The 26,002-nt window shown below is 42.0% G+C and overlaps 1 protein-coding gene across 5 annotated transcripts in view; it reads right to left on the bottom strand.

Annotated features, from left to right (window-relative positions):
• Positions 1 to 9,028: 9,028 nt before the first annotated feature.
• PPP1R14C (protein phosphatase 1 regulatory inhibitor subunit 14C) overlaps positions 9,029 to 26,002 on the bottom strand; it is an 86,169-nt gene continuing 69,195 nt past the window's right edge. For 3 of the 5 annotated variants that reach the window (XM_072827637.1, XM_072827631.1, XM_072827645.1), the window contains one exon: positions 9,029 to 10,614. In XM_072827637.1, coding sequence (XP_072683738.1) covers positions 10,540 to 10,614 — 75 coding nt within the window. In that variant the 3' untranslated portion in view covers positions 9,029 to 10,539. Of the gene's footprint in view, positions 10,615 to 22,764; positions 22,821 to 26,002 lie in introns of all 5 variants that reach the window. The other 2 variants (XM_072827621.1, XM_072827652.1) reach the window with 1 other exon arrangement.

Here is a 26,002-nt window from a genome sequence, read left to right as displayed (position 1 = left end):
GATGGGAGCCAAAAGATACGATGGCCCTACTTCCCTAGCCCAGATAACTGTCCCACTGGGTTTGATTTATAACCACACACAGCTTAACAGAATTTGTTTTGTAATCAGGTTGCCCACCTTGAAATAGAAGCTTCACCATCCACTGGATATATGGCATCAGGCTATGTATTCTCTCCAAGCCTCGGTTTCCTTACCTACATAATGGGTACATTATATAGGTAATATATAACTTGCTTCATGAGGCAAGTACAGCTTGAATCCAAGGGCATTAGCATAGCACACTCAGTGAAAGGTGGCTGATGTCGCCATCACTTGTTCAGGGTAAGGTCGGTGATGATGACAGCACCTCTCCCCCAACAACGAAAGCTTGAGCTTGGACAGAGTTTCTCTGCACATAGAGCATGTAGTGGTGGGAGCTAGACAGACAGGACATGCAGAGGCTGGATGCATGCTTCATGGAGCCACCTGAGATGAACACTACTGTTCTACTGTTCTTCTACAAGGGCCATCTTGGGCCTGCTCTAGCCACCTCTAGCCACCTCTGCTTTTCTGGAAAAAAAAATAGACCTCTCCCCCTCTCCCCATTCTTCACCATGTCTTTAGGGATATAGTTTTACCTTCTACACTCTCAGGGTCTGCCCTAACCCTTCCTGCTAGAACTGGATACTATTTTTGTCCTTTTTTTCACATTCCCCACAGGCACCCTTTCGGGATCAGGAAACTGAGTTTCAATTGACCATCAGCCTCTTCCCAGAGGAAAAATGCCTTCTCTGCCAGGGCCTGTTGGAATCTTCCAGTCGCCCTGCACAGTCACCCAGGCAGGCCCAAGCACACTGTCCAGGCAGTGCAGACCATGCTCAGCCAGCCCTGGACACAGGTGTGAGGTTCACAGAGGCACTGGGTAAGGCACCTTCCACAAATGTGTCTTACTCAAACTGTGTTTCCTCACTAAAAGTGAAGATGGACTTCTTGGCAGAAAGTACTCAGACATGGGGCACCTGGGTAGCTGGATCTGTCCAACAGTTGGTTTTGGCTCAGGTCATGATCTCATGCATTGTGGGATTGAGCCCTCCATCAGCGTTGTGCTCAACTTGAAGTCTTCTTAAGATTCTCTCTCCCTCTGCCTCTGTCCCTCCCCACTGTACTTTCTCTCTCTCCCTAATATAAATAAATCTTAAAAATAAAAAAAAGAAATAAAATACTCAGACACTATAGAAATGTAACCAATAGTAAGTTGTCTCCCCAACCCTTGACCCTATACTCTTATCCCAAGATCAGGATTGATGACAATGTATTCTTCTGCTTTTTAAAATGTATATAATCATATATATATTAATATATACATATTATTATTAATTATATATTAATATGATATGTTATATAATATATATTAATATAATAATATATTATTATTAATATACACACTGTTTTTAAAAGGTAGAATTACATTAAATCCTCTCTTTTGCCTCTTGAGAACAAACACCATGGATGTTGGTGTATCATTCTTCATAAAACTATCTAATGTGCATGAATTGGTTTCCATTTTTCTCTATTACAAAAACACTAATAAAAAAACTTTCTATGTATATTTGTACAAGTATTAGTTACATTTTAAAAAGTAGAACTATTGAATCAAGAAATAGTAACATTTTATATTTTAATAAATATTTCTAAGTTGCCCTCTTAAAGTCTGGTATCAGTTTATATGTCCACCCTGCTCAGTCTTTTGGCAGAGTTTGACCTTCTTTCAGCCTAGATTGTAATTGTAAATGGGATATTACTCTACTCACATCACAGGGCTGCCATAGGAGATAAATGACATTCAAATAACATTCGAATGACCATTGGTAGGGTCTTCATTACCAACATTTGCTAGCCCTCACAATTTCACACACCCAGACTCACACCACCCTAGCAAAGAATTTGACAAAAACAAAGATGACTACACTTTAAGGCTCCTACCAGGGGTATGTGCTGGTTAGCTTGAAGGAGAATGGATGCCCAGTTGATTGTGGGGCCTCTAGCACAGACGTGGGAGGATTGCAGGATGCTAGAGGAAGGAGGGCAGGGCAAGAGGCTGAAAAGCTCACCAATTGGTGCCTGCGGACTCCACCAACTCTACTAACCTAAGCTTGTTCCAAGAGGATTCTTTCTTTTGAAAGCCAGGGCCACCATTTAGGAGGAAGACAGAAGGAGCCATGGTATTATTTTTAAAACTTGATGTGTAGTATAGTGATATGTAGTAAAGTATGGGCTTTTCCCCCACCCATTGCTCTTAAAACTTCATTCGCCTTCTTGAGGAGACAATCCCCTCTGACAACTACAGGTAATTTAAAAGCTTTTATGGAGCTTTGGGTAGAACCCAGTAAAACTTCCAACCTTGGCCAGTTCAATATAAGCATCTGAAAAGTTAGTCATAAAACATCCTTTCCTAATCCACGGCAGACATTAACATTGACTTCTCCAATTACCAATGAATAACCCTCAAGGACTTTTCACTAAAACTGACAACACAAAAATTATGAGCCCCTTAGTAATGAAATTCGTATCTGAGGGAGATATTGGATTGATTATTGGTTAGGATTCTAAAGCCCCTTCATTTCTGCTTGTTTTTCTCTAGGCAGTCATCACTGAATGAACATTAAGTTTGATATTTATTGTTGGCAACAAAATGGGAATTCCATCTCTTCCAGGGTTTCTGCCTTCAGGCCCTGGAGCCCATTAGAAATATGGCTTTGTCTGGTTCACAATATGGGTGGCTGAGCCATTTTGAATCTCAGGTGGTGGCAGTGTGAGCAAGTACTTAGGCAGTGGTAATTGCTGCTGCTAACATTACGTGTGCAACTGATTTGTGTAGTGGCATTAAGAAGTATCTTTAGTGTTTCTGCTGTACAAAGATCATAAATTATGGGCCAGTGCTTTGGATTAAATGAGACTCATGATGAGACACGAGCAAAAACAGTTAAGAGCTTACTTCCTCTTAGAAGGTATACAATATTTTACAGAATTTAAATTCCCAGCCCAAATATAACACAATGGCTTTCTTTCTCTGCATGCTTATGAAACAAACAAACAAAAAATGCTCAAAAGAAGTGGTTTGTCAAGGGACAAGGTATTACCTTCTTTTCTTCCCCCCCCCGCCCCAGGGACAGGGGGAAAAGTATGGGCTTTTCCCCCACTCATTGCTCTGCACTGTACACCAGTATTCACATGCTTGTCTCAACTTGTTTTTTGATAACCTAAACAAGATGGCAGAAATGAGTGGGAGTGGGGGTTGGGGTGAGGATAGACCTTTCTGCAGGTGCCATTTCATACCTTTTCCCTGGCTAGGCAGTGGTGTTGGTAGTTGAAGCAGACTGTGGAGCTGAACATGTTGGGGGTGAATCTACTCCAGAGGCTTGTGATCATGGGAACCCAAGGGCAGGACCCATCACAACAAGCAGAAGAGGAAAGACACCTGAAATCTATCTCCTAAACAAGCCAACATATGCATGCCAGGGAGAACCAGCCCCTTCCAGGCTTCTTTGCCAGGCAGACAGGCCATTACTTGCTTCTGGGGCAGCGTGTCTGGGAGAACCTATCAACCACGGAAGGAATTCGGCAAAGTGGAACATCTGAGTATGAGATGGGGAAGAATGAGTTTGGGAATTTGTTCGGGAAGGTCTGAGGCCAAGGAGGTGCGGCTGGCCTTGTCACCAGCTATTCTGGGACTTCTGGGAACCCTGGCTTCCTGCATGACTGTGGCCTCCAATGTTCCAGGCTCTGATTTTTCAGAAGATCTAGGTATGGACATTTTGAGAACCCAGTGATAGCACAGACCCTCTTCCCTACCATGCCTGTCTGCCACTTTCTGTGTCCTTTCTTTCTGGTACTCTCTCTGGCACATGATCTCTCTGTGGCTCTGTGTGGCCCTGTCTCTCTCTCTCTCTCTTTCTCTCTGGCTCTCTCTCTCTCTCTCTCTCTCTCTCCTGTAAAGTTCCACGAGCTGTAGCTGTAGGAACACTTAGCTTAAAGATACTGGCAGGCAGTTCTCAGCACATCTGTCTGCAACAGAAAATAAGATTCGGAAGGGGAAAAAAACAACTAACTATGCTTTTTTTTCCCAAGAGTTTGGAGGTTTTGTTCAACTTCTCACTCATCACTAATTTCAGTAAGTTTCTAGGGCTTTGGCGTATTCTGTTAAAGTAATGCAAGCCTACACGATCTATTGTACAAATTTTGGTTCCTGCCTCTGTTGGGAGCACAGCTTAAAAGGGTAAGGCACTGTGCTAAGTGCTATAAAAACATTCCTTAAATATGCATTATCTTATTTATCTCCTTATCTATGAACAATCAGAAAGGGGGTTTTATCAGTAATATTCCCTTTTATAAATCTCATCAGCAGCAAGGGAGCACTTCCTGCTATTAACAATAGGAAAACCAAATAGTAAATCACTTAGTCTCAAGCCACCTGTGACCCAGAGGGGGTTACACTTTCTGTAAAGCACCCTGCGAACTGACAAGAACCATGAGCTCATTTTCTATTTTTGGTTTCAGAAACAACAGGGTGGACTACAATACACAAGGAAATTATGATCAAAAAACTACTTTTGCAGTGGAATTTGGGAATTTGACAATAGCAAGCGATAATGCGCTACTCCTATTATGCAGGCCCATACTGGAGAGAGATATGAGGCAAGAACTGACATTTGCTTGTATTCTCCATTTCACTCCAAGGAGTCATTTTTGTGTGAAGCAGGTGTGTCTCTCCGTCATGCATTTTCCCTGACCTCCACCAGCATTCCCTTTTTGCTACTAAGGAGGAGGAAGAGAGAAAGTGGCTTTTGTGAAAGTAAATTCTATCCACAGAACCACCATTTGTGGCATGGAATGTCTTTAACTTCTGACCCTACCCCCATTGAAAATGATTAATCAAGTTAGGGTCTAAATATAAGAAAGTATCTACTAGTTATAAGAATGATACAAATCACACTGATAGGGTCTCAGACTTGACCCTATTACAGGCTGACAAGTTAGCCTGCCTCAGTTTCATGGATGCACCAGACCCCACAATCCTGGGTCAGAGAGAAACAGAGTTTGTCAATTGGCAATAGTAGTTGCCCGAGTAACAACACTTTTTGATGTTGATTTCTCCCAGAGCCAAGGCCCATAGGGGTTTGCGAAGAAGGCTAGGTGATGGTTGTGCAGGCAGTGAGTTGCATTATAGGAGGGAAAACTCTGAATTTAGGGAGTCCACATTTTTTATAATGGGCAAACGCCTGCCTGCTCTTTGCCCTAGAGGGAAAAACTTATTTCTATCTTCCAATATTGACATTAATTAAAACATGCAGGAACATGACAGACCTGGGTAGAATTGTTTCCCAACAATGATCACACTGAATTAAAAATATGCATATAAATGAGATCAAGTCTATGTAGCCATGATGTTAAAAGTGCACATTTCTTTACCTTCATATGCTTGCTAGGATCATCTACCTCTAGAACCGACCAGAACAAGGTCAGACTAAAGGAGGCCATCCAGCAGAGTCACTTAACACCCTGCTTGAAGATCCTGAAGATGAAGGAAAACTGACCAGAGATAAAATAAATCTGGTCTTATTTATCCAATGGATCCAATGAAAGCACTAGAAAACTGGATTTCCAGGACCTAATTTGTAGCTATTTTAATATTAGTATTCTACTGAAATGCCTATCTGCCCTGTTGTAGTGGGAGCACCCACAGAGCCAAGAGAAGTGGTGAACTATCTAGTATTATAAAAACAACTTCTCCCCAGTCAAGATACACCATGGTGGCATAAGAACACCGAGGAAGTGAAACATTTCCTGCACTTGTGTCTGAATAGCGGTGCAAGCGGTCCAAGGAAACTCCGTGAAGTCCGGATAGGTCTTACTCATAGAGAACTATGAGAAGCCACCCAGTTTTTCACAGGGAAATTACAAACACACCGTAAGTGATATCCTGAATTCCAAAGGAAGCGGCACTAGTTCTTACTAATAACTGCAGGATCATCGTAAATTCAGGAAGAAAGCACTAGGGGAGAAAACCTGTATTCCTGTCAGTGTCCAACTTGCAACTGGCTTTCACAAAGTTCCAGTTACCAAATACATTAAATTCTTTTGCTTTTTTTTAGACAGACCACAGACAAGGGGTCCCCCCACCCCCACAGTACTTTCCACCAGGCCCTCTTAGCCCATTTGTGCCATTAGAGGGACCTGAGTGTAGTGACCCAAGACAGGGGCAAAAGGAGGAGACAATGGGGATGTGAAGTAGGGAGACAGCACCTCCAAAGTGGCTGCACTCAGAGAAGGTTCCTGAGAAGTGGGGGGAATCCCCAGGATCGTTGACTCAGAAGCAAAAATGATGTAAGGGTAGAGATGTGTCCATCAGCTGTGGGGCCTGCCTTTCCCCCAAGCTGTCAGGCACACACAGTAAAGGTCTTGCTGAGCAATACTGGAGGGACAGCAGAAAGAAAGGCAAATCCCAGCGGGCTGGGCGGGAGCAGTGCCTACCACAGAACTAAGCCATGGGGCAAACTTCAGCCCCCACTGCCAGCCTCGCCTGTGCCATGGAAGGGGAGGGGGGCAACCCCTAGATGCAATCCCACCCGCTTCTCTGAGTGGTGCACCAAGTGCCTGGGACAGATTGGCTACTCTAGGCAGTGGCCCTTTGGTCAGTGTCCCTTGGGGAGATGGTAGTCATCGCTCAACAATAGCTCATGTTCCCAACCATTGTGTCTTCTTGGAAAGAGCTGATACAATCATGTACTCATCTGTTAATAACTGATTCTGCACAGCACACAATCTCTTATGGGGATTTGAGGTAGCAAATGAAAATCGGATATCCCAGTGTTACAGGAATTGAGAAAGAATTTCCTCCAGATGTTCTTTCTCCCAATTTTACCTCCTCTGGAAACTGTTGGCAGGTACTCTATGCTGAGCTACCAAGGCCAAGTCCAGGAATTTTTTTGTCAGGGGAAAAGTGAAGAAGAGCCTGGGGACAGAGGGGAGCCCAGCTACAAAGTCTGGCTGTGCTGCTCCTCAGGAGCTGGGGGTCTCTGTTCTCAGGGGTGGGAGAGAACCCATAGGTGGCTGAGGACCCACTCTAACCACAGAGCCTCCCACTCCCCACCTCTCAGCTCTGGGGCTCCGATCACTTTAGATGCAGCTCCTGGCTTTCATTCCTGTGGGGGGAACTGAGAACAAACCCCCTGCAAGGGGCAGGAAAGCTAAATGGTCAAGGGGCTTAGAGGCAGACAGCAGCACTGGTCTTGAAGGTCCGCTCTGGGGCCATGGGAACTCCAGGAAATTGCTGAACGATTCTGAGTTTATCTTCTCTTCTATAAAATGAGGCTAATGCAATCTACCTCCATAAGATTAATGTTACGATTAAATGTGGTAAGGAAGGTAAGCACTCAGCACAGTAATAAATAAATGGGGACTATTATGATGATTTTTATAAAAGGATAAAGTTTAAACTTGGATTTCTCAATGCTCAAGTGGAAGACTAAGCCAGAAGTTGGGTACTTTGGGGTCATTCCCCTGGTGCTGGATTATAGTTTCTCTCCAGCAGAAGGTAGAACGAGAAATAGTCAATGTGCTAATGCCACAGCTGCCATCCACGGCAACAGCATCCATGTTGTGAGCTGAGGCCAGTGAGGTCAAACGTGTGTGCCAGACTCCACAAGAATGATCCAATGGGTCAGTTGGTGCTCAATCTGGGAGCTTAAAAAAAAAACCCTAAGGTCGGCTTCTTCAAATTGTGATTAAATTGGTCAGGACTTGCTTTTAAAACTCCTCAGGTGATGCAAATGTGCATTCAGGCCTAAGAACCACTATCCCAGCCAGGAAGGAAACAGTTTTCTTGAAGCTTTTGTCATATTTATTCAGTTGGCAAACATGTATTGATCCCTTTGATGGGCCAACTTCATGATTTGGTGCTTGATTTATAAGATTGGGTCCCAATCTCAAAGATCCTAGAGTCTAACAGAAGAGACAAACAGGTGAATAGACAGCAATAATGTGGTGTGTATATGCTGGGATGAGGTAGTAAATACTAAAAGCTCTGGACATCCTTAGGAAGCGATATAGACCAGCTTCCAGATAAAGCCCTTGGATGGTGCGGTTATTCCAGACTGAGGCAACAGTTTTTGCAAAGCCTCAGAGGAGAAAATATATATGCTCTAGAAACTCTAGTCATTCAACAGGACTGGATATTAGTGGAAGATCAAAAAAGGAGGCGGGAGAAGCAGGGACCAATTCCTTACAAGGAATGTGGAGAAGTTTGGGTTTTAAGTAAGGGGTGGAGTGATCCCAGCTGTCTTTCTGGCTACTGGGTGGAGAACAGATCAGAGGTAAGCAAGTCTGGACATGGGGAAACCAATTTCAAGATGGTTGCAGGAACCAAGGCAAGATTTAACAAGGGATAGATATGAGAGGTATGAGCAGAGGAAGAAGAGCCTGGTGAATGAGGGCGTGTTGAGGGCAGAGATGAGGAGCCAAGGAGGAGGTCCTGTTCAGAAGGAGTCAGGTGATGCCAGGCCTTGGGGAGGGAAGGAAGAGTATGTATTATGTGGCAGGATCAAAGGGCCTCTTGCTTCATCAGCTCATAACTTTGGGCTGGTCAGCCCTAGTAGAAATCCTGCAAATTCAGTATTTTTCTGTGTTTATAGGATGCACGGCATTCCAACAATAACTGGAATAGTTGGTTAATTTGAAATTTTCTTGAGAATTTTTATCAGATGGGTAAAAGGGAGTTCTAATTAAATGCAAAGCACATGGCCTGAGAGAGGGTTGAAATAGAAGCCAGGCAGGACCAAACACACAGAGCTCCTCCTCCATTTCCTTCCCAACCCAGGAATGTTGCTTTCAGCAACCTTGCTTTCATCAGGAGAGAACCAGGGTCAAATGCCTGAAAATACCTGGAAAGCGAAAAGCTAGGTATATGTGCTTGGTACCCCTGTCTGCAGAACATCTCACACAGAAAAACTATCATTTGAACAGGTTTGGCAATGCAAGTGTGTAAGCAGAGTCGTAAGCAGCTCCATTTATTTCAGTAAATAGCTTGTAAATAAATCATTGGTAAACATTACAAAATTAAATACATTTTCAAAAGCTTGCCAGTATACATAAAATTCACAAACATAGTTCTTTTAAAAAATAAAATATGTTCAGAGCACCCTTGATATAAAATGTCTGACTCCTGTCCTCTGACAGGGCCCCCTAGAGACATCTTACAGTAGATGGGGTTTCTGTGGGGAAGGCGGTGGAGGCCTCCTTGGGGAAGGGAAGAGTTTCTCCTCTGACCTTTTACCCAGCCCACATCGTCTGACGTTTGATCCTTCTCCAAGGAGCTGATCTATAACCAGGAGGCACAGGGCAGCCGCCCCACACCTCGCTCCAAGCAAGGAGACTGGGGTGCATCATTAGGGCCAAGAGCCAGAAGCCTCAGGACATGCCATTGAGAGGAGCCAGAAATGCAATTTCCACCATCCTTCCAAACCAGCGGATGCTCTTGCATCAACTTTCTTGAAGGAAGGTGAGGCTTTCTCACCTCCACATCACTCAACCCTCAGCTCACTCGCACCGCTCTAATGCTGCCCAGGCACAGAAATGACCAGATCGACTTCTAAGGAGGAAGATACTTAATTTGCTAGCTTCCACATGACCTGCTTTCGTGGAGAGAGAGTAATACACAGTATTTGGTTGAAAGCAGAGAATTCATTGCTACACAGTGCTTCCTTTCCCCATTGCAAAACACCACTCAGCATGGGCTTTTCTTTAGAAATCTGAATAGTTCTTCAAATTAAGGATTCATAAAACTTTAAAATACCACAAACGAGGCAATAAGTACATGACCTGGCAAAGCATCCCAATTAATGAAATAATATAAAGTCCATGAATTAAGCCCTTGACCAACTCAACTCCATGTGGTGTAGCTCATTAAAATAACAGATACACTGACTTCTTTCACTTTGGTGCATAAAGTGAATGCTGACGGTCAGCAGCATTCACATGAAGAATATCCAGTGGCCTCTTGAAAATACATGTGCTGTGACCTTCAATTAAAGGACAACCACAAGTTTATTCCATCAATGTGAAATAAAACTCACGTCTACAGTTCAACTTAGTCATGTGTGGATATATACAAGTACGAGAAATTCGGCATCTGAGACAGTTGTACAATTTAAGAAAAAGATTACCAAACTCGTAAGAAAACCACCATCCCTGTATAGTTAGGTCCTAAACCTTTGATTTTACAAAGAAAATGTTGCCTGGCCCAGCCCATTCTTGCATGTCTGCCTGGTTCAAAACCCCTGGTTGGGCTGAAACCAGAGTCATGATGTTCTTGCTATTAAAATAATACACTAATAGAACCTTTCAAAACAAAAAAGGAACACTCTTGAATAAATGTCTAATAGACACCCCCCTCCCCCAAAAAAAGTTTCTCATAAGGGCAACTATGCTTTAATAAATGTCTTCATGAAGCCCAAATCCCAGGACCCATCTTCGTCTCTGGGAGAGTTCCACCCTGTGTTAGAATTATCCGGTCTTCTTCTGCGGAGGGTTCAGTTTCCTCATGCCTCTTATCCGAGAGAGCAGCTCCTGGATAAATTCCTAAAAGAGATCAGAAGAAGTTAATATGACAAGCTCACTCTACTAAAATTGGGAATTAAAATATGCTTGAGGTCACTAAGGTCAGTGGCAGTTAATGTGAGTTGATGAGTTTGGTTGGAGGTATCAGTCCCAGCTGCCTTGATAGAGGACTTTTTTTTGTGTGTGTGAAGATTTTATTTATTTATTCACAAGAGACAGAGAGAGAGAGAGGCAGGGACAAAGGCAGAGGGAGACCTGAGCCAAAGGCAGACACTCAACCACTGAGCCACCCAGGTGTCCCAATAGAGGACATTTTTAAACAAATGAAGTGTGCTTAAACCTCACATCACGATCAATGCCTCACCCTGCTCTCTTCACTCACTGACCTTATCTATATGGCCTTTGAAGGCACATGTGGTTTAGATCAGCCTTCTCAACCTTTAATAAACCTTTAATATGAGCATACAAATCACCCAGGGAGCTTGTAGATTCTGATTTAGTAGGCTAGGTTGGGGCCGGAAATTCTGCATTTCTAACTGGCTGGCTGTGCCTATGTTAGTCTCTGGACCATACCTGGAACATCAGGGCTTGACCAGTGGTTCACAAATGTAAGTCCTCATTAGAATCACCAGGGGTACTTATTAAACCACAGAGTGCTGGGCCCCCAAATTTCTGATTCAGTAGTTCTGGGGCGGGGCCTGAGAATGTGCATCTCTAACACGTTCCCAAGTGACACCTGCTGTTGATTCCAGGATCATACTGAGACCACTGATCTAGATCTCAAAAGAATCTTTTGACTTTTTCTGACTGCAAATCAGTTTTTTTTAAAGCCAAACACATTTTACATTTACAATTCAGTACATTCAAACGCATATTTGAAATAAAAATCTCAAGAACGAATACTTAATATTTATAATACATCCTATATTTTCTCTTCTAATCTAATTTCATTTAAAGGGTAATGCTGAGGGAGATCCACTAAAATGATTTCATGTCCTAGTCATAGATGAACACCCAATGACTAAAGAACAGTCTAGAATGGTTCCTACTTTATACCATCAGGAATCTTTCACTGCTGCCTTCTGTTTAAAATGATTTGGCTACCTAAAAAGTCATATTTATTAAATAATAATTACTTTGTCTTCTTATTTTATATTTGTCACAAAGCAGACAGCCAGACTTTCTGATCAGCAAGTGGCGGTTGGTGAATGACAGGACTGGGTACATCAGGAATTTATCGAGAACAAAAATGCTAAGAAAACTTCCTTTCCATTTGGCCTTCTGAAAAACCACTCTCAAGCCCCCCTCCCAATCACAACCCTTAGTACAAGCTCCCAGGCCAAGTGATCCCAGAAAACTATTCTCCAGCTCGAAAACACAATAAGCTTAACATTTAGTATGTTGTTAGCCACCCAAAATTTTTTTTGATAATTTTTTGTGATTATAAATATATGCTTCTTCTAAACAACTTAAGAAAATACATGCCAGCAACAATTACTCCTTAGAATGAACCACTAATGTATTTTCTCCTATGAAAATGTTTTTTACCTAATTAAGATCACACCATATAAATAAGTTCTTTTCTTCAATTTAGCATTATGTAAGAATCTTTCTCCCACAACATTAAATAGCCTTCTAAAAAATAACTTCAATGATCTTTTATTATATAGCTGTTCTACAATCTGCTTAATTCCTCCATTACTAGAATACGTGGTTGGTTCCTGACTTTTTCAGAATTATAAACAATGCCACAAGAAACATCCCTGTGCATAAATCTGCAGTTTAGGGATGCCTGAGTGGCTCAGCGGTTAAGTGCCTGCCTTCAGCCCAGGGCATGATCCTGGAGTCCTGGGATCGAGTCCTGCATCCGGCTCCCTGAAGGGAGCCTGCTTCTCTCTCTGCCTGTGTCTCTGCCTCTCTCTCTGTGTCTCTCATGAATAAATAAAATATTTTTTTAAAAATCTGCAGTTTAGATTCTTCTCTTTGTAGAGCTTATCCAGAGAACGAGAACATTTTCATCACCACCATTTCTGACCTTGGGCAGAATGGAACACATGAAATAAAAGGAGGCCCTATTTTAACTTCCTGAACACTATTTTATCTAATTTAAAGAATTTTCTAGGATAAAATAATGCCAAATTTTCATACTTATATTCAATTTGCATTTTGTAAATTTAACACATTTCCTATTTCTCCTCTTGCTATGTGGTTTCGACAATATAATGTGAAACATACAGTTTCATTGTTTTGGGAATCTACTACTCAAATGATTCCTGTAAAAAGTTCCAGCATTTCAGTGTAGATCTCCTTCTTTTTTTTCAAGCAAAGGCAAGAATCACAAATCCTTTCACTTATCTTGTTGATAAGTAGCAATTCTTCTGCACTATTCCTATAACATTTTTTTCAAAAAGATCATTATAAAAATAAAGATCAAATATTAGAAGGAATAATATACCCTAAACTACAGACTTTTCTCCTTCAAGACAAAAGTAATTTGGTAATTTAAATAAAATACAAATTATCTCGAAGAACCAATCATAATGTACATTCATCTCAGTGATTAAAAACATCAATAAATAACTTGTATTTATATTTAACATCAATGAACTCTAAAATTTTATATTAACTAATTTTATGTCTACACATTAATATACTGTATTTTACATATTTCTAAATGTTCATTAAATTTGCATAATGAGGTACTCCACTAAGTTAAAAAAAATAGCAAGACCAATACTTATTCCCCATACAGAAACTTGCACAGAAGGATTTTAATGAGTACAGATGATCCTCAAAGAAGATCCAAGAATCTTTAATCAAAAATATTTTGAGGGGCGCCTGGGTGCCTCACTTGGTTAAGTGTCTGACTTCAGCTCAGGTCATGATCCCAGGGTCCTGGGATTGAGCCCCAGGGATGCTCAATCAGGGGCCTGCGAGGGGCCTCCTTTTCCCTCTGCCTCTGCTGCTCCCCCAATTTGTGTGCTCGCTCTCTCTCTCTCTCTCTCTCTGGTGCTTTCTCTCAAATAAATAAAATCATTTTTAAAAAATACTTTGATAGCTTTGTTCATATTACTCAAAAATTCTCTAGGTAACTAATAATATACCTCATTTACTTCTAAAACAGATCACTTAGACTTGGGTTGTGGACACTAATCAAGTCACAGAAAGGCTGCCCCTTTGAGGAAATGACACCTGATGTGAGATGTGAATTAACAAAGAGAGGCCAGCCTGGAGAAAGTTGAGGGTCTGGGTCACACAACACATGCAAAGGCCCTGCAGAGAAACAAGCACGGAAGTGGGTGTTCCTGGCACAGAAAGGCCAAGTCAAGTGGGGCAGGAGCCATGCTGGGGATGCTAGGGTCAGCTTGCCAGGGCCTCGCTGCCCACAATACAGTGCTGAGAGAGTATTCTTGATGCAATGGACAGCTTTTAAGTAGGGAAGCAACATCGTCTGATTTTGGCTTCTAAAAGCCCTCTGTGGGGATCCCTGGGTGGCTCAGAGGCTTAGTGCCTGCCTTTGGCCCATGGTGTGATCCTGGAGACCCGGGATCAAGTCCCACATCGGGGTCCCTATATGGAGCCTGCTTCTCCCTCTGCCTGTGTCTCTGCGCCTCTCTCTCTCTTCCTCTCTCTTTGTGTGTCTCTCATGAATAAATAAATAAAAATCTTTAAAAAAATAAAATAAAAGCCCTCTGTGGGGCAGCCCGGGTGGCTCAGCAGTTTAGAGCTGCCTTCAGCCCAGGGCATGATCCTGGAGACCTGGGATCGAGTCCCACATCGGGCTCCCTGAATGGAGCCTGCTTCTGCCTCTGCCTGTGTCTCTGCCTCTCTCTCTCTCTCTCTCTCTCTCATGAATAAATAAAAATCTTTTAAAAAAATAATAAAAAATAAAAGCCCCCTGTGACTGCCATGTAGAGTACAGGCTGTATAAAAACAAGATTGAAAGATAGGCTAGTTTGGGGATTTTGCAGAGATTCAGGCAAGGGATGCCCAGCCTTAAAGGCAATGAAAATTAAGCAGGATCCATTTCAGAGTCAGAGTCACTAGACTGTGTTGCTAGAATGAATGGGACCTCCAATAAAATGGGGAGATGGGACAAGGAAAAAGGGGGATTAAGGTAACCATTACGCTGAAATGAGAAAAACCCAGAGGGTACCTACTAGACACATGAGGATCTCAGGAAGACAGTTCAACATGACTTGGTGTCTTAGCTCAACGGCTGAAGTCATAAAGTTAGGCATCACTTGCATCTAAACTAGTGGCTTTCAGGACGCCTGGGTGGCTCAGTGGTTGAGTATCTGCCTTCAGATCAGGTCGGGATCCTGGGATCAAGTCCCACATAGGGCTCCCCATGGGGACCCAGCTTCTCCCTCTGCCTATGTTTCTGCCTCTCTTTCTCTCATGAGTAAATAAATAAAATCTTAAAAAAAATAAATAAATCAGTGGCTTTCAACTAAAAAACACAACTCCTAAAAAACTACATGTGATCCATACATAGTTACATCAGCTAGTTCACAAAGAAACAAGCCTGAAACAAAGGTTTCTTGAAAAGATGTAACTCTTACGATATGTGATACCCTTTGATATTTTATTTTGAAAAAAAAAAAAAAAGGGTCAAGGCCAACTCATAGGTTACCACCCATAGTTTGTAAATACAATGATCTAGACCAAGGCTAATGAATGCAGTAGCCCCCAACCACATAGACAAGTAGTATAAATATAATAATATAAATATAGATACATACTTATAGTATATTCATATGTAATAAATATGCCTATATTCTATAATATAAATGATACAGTGTAACTATTTAAATGTAAATGAATTAAGACAAATACAATTTAAAATTCAGTTCCTTATTCGCACTAGTCATATTCCAAATAGTCAGTAGCCATCTATGGCTAGTGGCCACCATACTAGACACTAGGGCTATAGAATATTTCCATCATTTCAAAAAAAAAGATTTTATAAAGATTGTGTTTATTTATTCATGAGAGACACAGAGAGAGAAAGAGGCAGAGACACAGGCAGAGGGAGAAGCAGGCTCCATGCAGGGAAGTCTGACATGGGACTCGATCCCGGGTCTCCAGGATCATGCCCTGGGCTGAAGGCAGTGCTAAACCACTGAGCCACCTGGGCTGCCCCATTTCAGAAAATTCTATTGGACAGCACAGGTGGCAATGCTTTGAATTGCAAGGCTCCATGAGATAAGCTTGGAAGAAAGTGTAAATAGAGAGGAAAAGAAGGCTGAAGACCAAGGCCAGAGGTCCCCTAGCAAGTGAGGTCTGGGAGAAATGCTGGGGCCAGTGAAGGAGACTGAAAAGGAGAAAGCAATGAGGAGGGGGAAATGCAAAAGAGTGTGCTGTTAAGAAGTCAAGAAAAGAACATGCTTCTAGAAAGAAGAGGTGCTCAATCAAGCCAGGTACCAATAAGAGGTTAAGTAAGTTAAGATAAATTCAAAACCATAGAGTTGCCAAGAAAGAGGCCATAGCGTCCTACTTGGGAGAAGTCCATAGAGTTGCCAAGAAAGAGGCCATAGTGTCCTACTTGGGAGAAGTTAGTAGACTGGCTGGGATGGAAACTCCCACCACTAAAACGTCCTCTGTGACTTTTTCTTGGTAAAAGATTTATTAAGGTATAAATGGCATGCCATAAACTACACATTTTAAGGCATACAACCACAAGTACACCATCTGTGCAATCAACATAATGGACACATTCAATTCCTTCAGAGGTATCTTCATGCCCTTTGGCAATCCCTCTCTCCTCCCTCTGCTCTTCTTATTCCCAGGAAAACTCTGTCACTATTAAATTAACTTGCATTTTCTAGAGTTTTATACAAATGGAACCATAATACTACATACTTTTTAGTCTTCTATTTTTGGGGTTTCTTTCATTCAACATAATTATTTTGAGATTCAGCAAAATTTTAATTGCACATTTATTTTCATTATTATTATTATTACTAAGTAGCATTTTGTTGTATTGGAGTACCAGTTTGTTTATCCACTCACCTGTTGATGGAAATTTGGGTTGTTTTCAGTATAGGGCTATTATAAACAAAGTTGTTTAAAATATCCATGTAAAACTCTGTATGGAACATGCTTTGATTTCTTTTGGGTAAATATCTAGGATTAGGATGGCTGAACTGCTGATTTATTTGTTTGTCTTTATGGCAATATCACTCTGTCTTCTAAGTATAGGTTTACAGGTCCTAAAATCAGGTAATGTTAGTCTGCCATCTTTGTTGATACATATTGTTTTGGCTATTCTAAGTCCTTTAAATTTCCTTAAGAATTTTAGAATCAATTCATTATTTTATACAAAACAAAAACAAACAAAAAACGCTGCTGGGATTTTGGTTGAGACTGCATTGAATTTATAAATCACTCTGTGGTAAAGACAATGAATGTTCTCAGCAACATTTTATAGTTCTCAGTGTACATCTTTTGTCATATTTATTCCTAAATGTTTAATATTGTTGATGTTACTAGAAGTGGTACATTTTTATTTCCAATCATTGCCAGCAATAGATTTTCATATATTTACCTCCTTTTCTGCAAGCTTGTTGAACTCACTTGTTAGTTCTAGCACCTTTCTGTAGACCTTTTGCAGATGTTCTTTCTAGAGTTTAGGGATTTCCCTTCTATTCCTAGGTTGGCTGAGAATTTTTAACCAGGAATAGGGAGATTTATCAATTGTATTGTTCTTTTCAGAGAATGAGCTTTTCTTTCACGGATTTTCTTTACTGGTTTTCTTTTTTATATTCACAGATTTCTGCTTTCATTTTCATTATTTTCTTTCTTCACCTTACTCTGAGTTTAATTTGTTCCTTTTTTCCCTAGTTCCCAGGATAGATTCTAAAGTCATTTGAAACCTTTCCCAATATAGACAGTGTTATATATTCACCTCTAAGCACTGCTTTGGATGCATCTCACAAATTTTGATATAATGAGTTTTCACTTCATTCATTTTGAAATAGTTTCCAATTTCACATTTGATTCCTTCTTTGGCCTAGCAGTTATTTAGAAATGTATCAGTTAGTTTCCAAATATTCGGAGATTTTTCCAGACACCCTTCTGTTACTGATTTCTAACTTAATTCCATTATTTAAAGAATGTACTTTGTATGACTTTAATCTTTTAAAATTTGAGACTTGCTTTGTGGCCTAGAACATGTCTATCTTGGTAAATATTCCATGTGCATTTATGTTCTGTGTGCCTATAATTATAGGCTAACTTCAGGTCTTTTACCACTGCATTTATTCGGCATCTTGCCATGTGACTTGTACACATACAGAACATGTCAAAAGAAGGGATGAATAAAGTGTCTCCCAAGATGCAATATTTCCACAAGAAAATGATTCCCTAATCACAAAAGACATGATCTTTTGTGACACTAAAAAAAAAAAAAAAAGGCATTTGTGACTCTTTTTCGACCTTTGAATCCCCAGTTGAAAGGAGGAGCGAGAATGGATGCAAGCCCCCTAGTGGACGTGGGTTGAATATTAGGATCTGGCACTGGTTGTGCTCAATCCAAACAAAACAAAGGGAATCAACATTTGCTGAAGGCCTTTTCTGTGTAGCCTATTTATATATATTGCCATATTTGATCTAATGTAGTTTTATTACCTCCATTTTACACATGAGAAAAAAATGGATGTCTAGTTCACTATAAGTCATTGTCTGAGGTCACAAAGCAAATATTTGAATCCAGGTCTCTTGAAGCCAATTGAGCTCAATAAATGGGTACCAAGCCCCCAGCATGTGCCAGATACTACACTACTTGCTGGGATGCAGAGGAAGGGAGAGGCCCTGGCCCAAAGGGGGCTCCCAGGCTAGCACGAAACAGGCTGTCAGTGTATGACACCAGTCACAATGCTAAGTGTGTATATGAGTGCTCCCTGGGCAGATGGATGGTGCACACTGCCCCTACCCAGTCCAGGCCTGGGACCACTCCTGCCTCTCCCACTCTGCCTCTCCTGGTGGATGACAGGCTAAAAGAAGGTCATGATTCCAAGAGACTGAAAGATGAGAAGCTCTGTGTCAATTCAAGGAATCTAGAATCTGGAATCACTGCTCTGGGGTGTCAGCCCAGCTTCCTCTCCCTCCTTCTCCTCTCCTTCTCCCTCCGTAAGGGTACATCTTTTATCAGCTGAACATACCTCTACTAGTGTCTAAGATCTGGCCATTCTCGTTTCCTAATGTTTGAAATAGTATTTCAGCTAACTGCTGGAATTTTACAAAGGCAAACAGGCATTGCTCTGACCCATCATTTCAAGACAACTGGCAACTATTTTTTAGGCCACCTCAGCAGCTTTTGTCCAAATGCTCTTCCTAATGCTCCCCGAGATCCCCAGTCTGCAACCCTGAGGGAAGTCTCACCCAGTTGCAACATTCCTGCGGGCTACCAAGGGCCAGGTTGTGCTCAACTGGGCAGGGCGCCAAGCCACAGCTGGACAAATAGCCTCACACAGCGGCCTTTAATAAAAGGCTGGGGCCCTATGTCCCCAGGACCATGAGTTGTATGGAAGGGACTATGTGTCCCCAGGACTGTGAATTATATGAGGGGGGAACCTGTGTCCCCAGGACTGTGAATTGTATAGTGACACAAGAAGCAGAGAGACAAAAGATAAAGATCTTGGGTTATAAACACCAAGAGGGCCCTTTGAAACAAATGCCTATAAAGATCTAAGATGGGTCCATTCCTACGTGGAGGGAGTTGCCCTCTGCACTCACACAGCAGGAAGCAGTGTAGCCATGTGGTTAAGAGTAGGACTTGGGAACCAGGGGACCAGGTTCAAATCCTTGTGCATCATTTAAGGGCTAATTATTTTCTCTATGTCTCAGTTTTTCTCACCATGAACTGAGAGTGATGATAATGAAGCATAACCTCAAGGTTGGTATATTTAATAGTTTTATGAATTAAAAGCTTTGAGAAGCTTGGGAAGATGCTTGGGCCACAGAGAGCGCCGTGAAAGTGCTTTCTGCCATCTTCATCATCATCATCGAGACTATACTGATTAAGAATATTTCCAGTCTGTACAAATTCTAATCAAGAACACTAAGGAAAATGTAGCCATCTCATCCTCCCCCCACATACACACCACCACCACACACAGCCATGTAGAAAAGGTTTGAAAATTGAGGCAGATGAGAAGTACGTTGGTGACATCCAGCAAGACCAAAGTGCTCAGGTCAGGGGGTAACATCAGGCTATAAGCAAAACAAGTGTTTCCTGGAAGAAGCTGTTGGTGACCCCAGCCAAGTACGTGTTTTTCCCTCTGTGGCTGTGGGTTTCCCCTGCTTCAGGCAACAAGGCTGTAATTGTTGAGAAAATCCACACTAGCCTCTCTCATCCTGCCTGGGCTGGGGTCTCAGCTCCCATTGCACCTTCCTCAAAGATTCCTGCCTTCGACTGTCCTCCCTGAGATCTGACCACAGCCTACCAGCCACTGCAGAGCCACTGCCACGGCACAACCCCTTCTCAAAAGGCCACAAAGGAGTATTTGCTCTTCACATCATGAAGTGTTTAAAATAGACTTGAAAACATTCCTCCAGGGGCACCTGGGTGGCTCAGTGATTGAGCATCTGCCTTTGGCTCAAGTCGTGATCCCGGAGTCCCAGAGTTGAGTCTCACGTTGGGCTTCCTGAAGGGAGCCTGCTTCTCCCTCTGCCTCTGTCTCTGCCTCTCTCTGTCTCTCATGAATAAATAAAAAAAAATTTGTAAAAAGTTCCTCAGTGGCATTTCCTAACCACCTACCTCCCTCTTTCATACACGCACATGCATACTCAGAGAGTCACACACTCACACTCAGGCACACTCACACTCCGAGGGGCACACACATTCACACACTCAAATAGGCACACTCAGGCACACATATGCCACACGTGCAGCAGCAAACATGCCACCTCCCACCTCCTTTAACTCTTCCTTCTCCTTCTGACTCCTCTGAGTCTTTGACTATGGCCTATATCACACTGCAGGGGAAATCCTTACCCTTCCCTCCACCTAACTATTCTCCCTTAAAACAATGGAAAAATGTGTCCCTTAATAAACACATTTTTAAAAAGATTTTATTTATTTATTTGACACAGAGAGAGAGAGAGCGAGCACATGCAGGGGGAGCAGCAGAGGCAGACAGAGAAGCAGACTCCCTGCTGAGCAGGGAGCCCAATGTGGGACTCAATCCTAGGACCCCAGGATCATAACCTGAGCCAAAGGCAGACACTTAACCTACTGAGCCACCCAGGTACCCCAATAAACACCTTTCTAAATGACCCTGGGCACCTACCCCCGACCTCAGTTCTAGGCACTATTTTTGTATCTGAGAATGCTCTGCATTCACCTTTTTACCCATGAACTCACCTAGGGACTAGTCTCCCCCACAGTATGTACCTTCTATTTTGTTTAGGATAATGCCATGCTCTCATGGGCATTAAATTCCTGTCTGGGGTTCAGATAACTCATACTTATGGGCACCTTTTATGTGACAAGCATTCTGGGCATTTTCATGGACTGCTTCATTTAATCATTACAACTGTCTTGTAACACAGGCTCAGAGAGGTTGCGAGGTTTGCCCAAGGTCACATAGCTACTGAATGGTCAGACCAAGATTCAAACCCTATTTATATAAAGCCATAAGAAATTTGGACTCACTTCCTGGGAGCAGATGGTACAATTCCCTCTCTCTGTACCATGATACCCAGGGGGGAAACTTTTTTCTTTATTAAGCAACCAAGACAGGTAATTTTAGTCTAATTACAAACCAAACTAAAATGACTTGAAATGTGTGTGATAAACACAGCAATCCTTTAATGTTTATATATGGGGGAAGGGCTGGCCAGATATGGAAAGGACTGTGTTTTACAGGTAAGCTCTGGAAATCTTTCCCCAGAGCAGGAACCTTCCTTCCTTTCTGCTCATAGTCTCTTTCCAATGCATAAACACCTCAAAAGCCCAAGTTGCTGCCTTCTACTCTAACTTATAAATTAGAAAAGAAGAAAAAGAGGAGGGAAGATGGAGCAAAAAGGGGAGAAAGAGAGGAGAAAAGGAAGAAGAGAGGGAAGCCAGAGTGTTGACCTTTCTGCTCAGCCAGCGCGGACTCCTCAAGGCTCCCCCACCACAGCGTGCTCCTGCTCAGGTCTCTTCATTGGACACTGCTAAGGACAACTTTTCCTTCCTTCCTTCCTTCCTTCCTTCCTTCCTTCCTTCCTTCCTTCCTTCCTTCCTTCCTCCCTCCCTCCCTCCCTCCCTTCCTTCCTCCCTCCCTCCCTCCCTTCCTTCCTCCCTTCCTTCCTTTCTCTTTCTTTTCTGCCTACCTGCTTGCTTTCAGTTATTGACTTTATTGAGGAATAATTTATGGGCAATAAATGTGAGAGTTCCTAGACTCAATTCCTGGGGGGGGGGGGGGGGCTTCCCCACATCAACAAGCAATTCTGACACCAGTAGGGTGAATCCAAGAATTCAATGTAATTCCAGCACTATCCACCTAGTGGTAACATCAGAGTCCACAGGTAAAGGTTTCCATCCCACAAAGAAGGCCCTCTACTTCAGATGCCAATCCCAAATCTAGGCTGTTAACCTGTGCTTCTGACAGACCGACTATGAACCAGAAGTTCCCCCAACCCCCTCCTTGGATTTGATTAATTTGCTAGAATTGCTTCCAGAACTCAGGAAAACCCATTTGCTCACCAGATTACCAATATATTACAAAGGATATTAAAGGATATGAATCAATAGCCAGATAGGGAAACACATGGGGTAAGATCCTGAACAAAAGAACTGTCCTCATGGAGCTTGGAGGCCAGCACAGTAGCACATGGAAGCATCCTAGTTCCCCAGCATGGAAACTCTCCGAACCCTGTCCTTGTAACAGAAGCTTCACTACTAGGCATGATTGATTAACTCACTGGCCATTGGCTCAATCTCTAGCCCCTCTTCCATCTCTGGAAATCAGGGGGTAAAACTGAAAGTTCAAACCTTAGAGTCATGGTTGGTTCCCCTGGCAACCAGCCCCCATCCTTCGGTGCTTTGCAAAAATCACTTCATTAACTAAACCCAGTTGTGGTAGAAAGGGGTTTGTTAGAAATAACAATTTGACCTTTATGGCTCTGAAGCTTTTCAGGAACTGAGGGCAAGAGCCCGAGTACTATAAAAAAAAAATGTACCCATTGCTCTTATGGCTCAGGACATTCTGAGGGTTTGGAGAGTTGTGCATCAGGAACTGTGAGGGAGGAATAGAATGCATATGAGAAACAGATTTTGATCATCTGAATGACCAAATATATATATTTCTTATAAATCACAGTATCACAAAACTGCTTCTATTTAAAGGTCAAATCATTTCCATCACTCCCCTAAATTTCTCATCTCCCTTTATAGCTCATCCTCCCTCTGTCCCAGCCCAATTTTCTGTCACTACAGTTTGCACTTTATGTAACTGGAATTATTCATCACATTCTCTTTTTGCCTGGCTTACTTCATTCCAATACTGTTTCTGAGACTCACCAATATTGTTGTGTGTGTTAGTCCTGCAGTCTTTTATATTGCTGACTAGTGTTCCATTGTAAAGATCTATCACGACATGTTTACCCATGCACCTGCTGATGGACATTTAGGTTGTTTCAAGTTTTGGACCATGGTGAATGAAGCTACATTGAATATCCATGTGCAAGTGTTTGCGTGGTCATATTTTTTCTTCCCTTTGGGTAAATATCTAGCAGTGCCATGGCAGAGCTGTGTAATGTATGTTTAACTTTTTATGAAGCCCCCAAATAGTTTTCTAAAGTGGTCGTACCATTTTACTTTCCTGCCAACAGGGGAGGAGAGTTCTTGATGTTCTACATCCTTGCTAACACTTGGTGTTGTCAGTCTTTTTAATTTTGGCCATTCTAGCAGGTGTGTATAGTGAGAAAATACTCCTTTTTTTCTTCCTTTCCCTTCCCTTCCCTCCCCTCCCCTCCCCTCCCCTCCCCTTCCCTTCCCTTCCCTCTCTTACCTTCTCTTACCTTCCCTTCCATTCCCTCCCCTCCCCTCCCCTTCCCCTCTTCCTCTCTTTCTTTCTTCTCTCTTTTTCTTTTAAGGAGGTTGCTTACTCTCCTCCACATTCTCTTTGTAAGTCTCTGATTTTCTCCCATCACTCCCTTTTGTCACCCACTTACTTCTGCCCCATGACCTGCTGATGGAATGGAAGCATTCTCCAAAGCTTGGTTCCCAGCCTCCTGAAGGCACTCTCAGCCAATCATTTCCTCACACTCTCAGGTCTCCTTTCTGTCATCCCCCTTGAGATCCAGGCCTGCATTTCCTGTTTCTCCCAGAGGTCTCCATAGGGATGTGACATAGGCACATCAGTCTCAAAATGACCAAAAGTGAACTCACTGTTACCTATCCCTGCTTCAAACCTGTCCCTCATCCAAAGGAATTCACATTTTTTATTATTGTGTCCTGAATGAATCAACACATAGATCTCATTTACATGCAAATTAATCTATAAGTTTAATGCAGTACCAACTGATATATAAATATTCAAGAAGAGTCAAGATATTTTTAATAAGAAAATTGTGGGTTCACCTGGCCCTTGCTAAGAACAAATTATAAAGCCCTGGCAAGGGGCACCTGGGTAGCTCAGTCGGTTAAACGTTGGCTCAGGTTTTGATCTCAGGGTCCTGGGATTGAGCCCCACATCGGGCTCCTTGAGCAGTGGGGGGCCTGCTTCTCCCTCTGTCCCTCCACTCCCCTTACCCCCACTCATGCTCTTTCTCTCTCTCTCAAATAAATAAAATATTTAAAATAAAATAAATCCCTGGCAGTTGTGACATTGTGTGGTGATAGACAAACAGCCAGAAGTTAAGTCCTGCATATTATGAAAATCTGATATACAACACCAGATGATTACATATCAGTAAGGGTAAGGACAGATTGTTCAATAAGTGGTGCTGGAACAACACAGCAAATGTAAAATTAGATCTCTATTTCACACCATACACAAAAATAAGTTCAAGATGATTTAAATATCTGAGTGTAAAAAGTAAAAGTGAAAAGTTTTAGAACAAAATATAAGAAGATTATCTTTTTTTCTTAGAGAGAGAGAGAGAGTATGTGTGTGTGTGTGTGTGTGTGTGTGTGTGTGTGTGTGTGGCTGGGTGGGGGAGATCGAAGGAAAGGGAGACAGAGAATCTTAAAAAGGCTCCGTGCCCAGGGTAGAGCTGACCCTGAGATCGTGACCTGAGCTGAAATCAAGAGCCAGGGGCTTAACCAGCTGAGCCACCCAAGAGCTCCAAGGAGACTATCTTTGACATAGGAGTAGTGAAAGATTTCTTAAGCATAAATCTTTTAAAAGCATAAGCTATAGAGGATGTCACTGGTAAATCTGATTTCAATTAAATGTTAAACTTCTGTACACAAAAGACAACACAACCAAAATAAGCTCCACAGTTTTTGAAATATATTTGCAACCTACGTAAAGGTCAAAGGACTGCCATCCATAATATATAAACAACTCTTAAAAATCAATTACAAAAACACAAATCAAAAGAAAGTAGACAAAGGATTCAAAATGGAAATTCCCAAATTAGGAAATATGAACAGCCAATAAGTACATGGAGAAAAAAATGGGTCCAATCTTACTAGCGAGCAGTCAGGAAATGGTATGTTAAAACAATAAGATACCATCATATTGACAAAAATTTTACAGTTGGGCAATACCGGGTATGAGAATGCTGAGGTCAAAAGAGAATTCTCGTACCCTGCTGGTAGGCATGCAAGCTGATGCAAACATTGAAGAGCAATTCCATTTCTTGGTATATTTCTTGGAAAAACTTTGTACGTGAGCCAAAAGATCAGGAGTTTTTATTGCATCACCATTCATAATGAAGAAAACTGGACACAGCCTAAGTGAGTCTCAGCAGAAGAATGGATACGTACATTAATACATAGGAACACTACACAGCAATGAAAATGAGTGAAGTAGAGCCTCCTATATCAACAGGAACAAATCTCAGAAATCTCATATTGAGCAAAATAAGCAAACTGAAGAAAATTTGCAAAACGTTACTTATACAGCATAAAGCATGCAGGATAATCAACGTGCAGATCTGTCATTCCTGCTTTTAGTTGCAAGAGTCCTAGCCCCCTTTCTTTTCCTAGCATGGCGTGTAATACAGGAGGTGCTCGCAAAGGTTTACAAAGCAAAGGAATACATGCATGGCCTAATTAAATCACACAGTTTTGTTAGGTAAGTGAAGAAGCAGAGAGAGGAAACACTAGAATCTCTGTGCACTAATTTGTGTGTGTGTGTGTGTGTGTGTGTGTTAGGCGGATTGTACAAAGTATCAATTGGCCCCAGCTAAGGAGCCTCGGTGTCCATCGAAAGCTGAATGGATAAAAAAGATGTGGTTTATGTATACA

Source organism: Canis lupus, chromosome 1 (genome assembly GCF_048164855.1).
Source record: "Canis lupus baileyi chromosome 1, mCanLup2.hap1, whole genome shotgun sequence".
Classification (NCBI taxonomy): Eukaryota; Metazoa; Chordata; class Mammalia; order Carnivora; family Canidae; genus Canis; species Canis lupus.
Note: the sequence above shows the minus strand (reverse complement) of the source record. Positions and strands in the feature narration are given on the sequence as shown.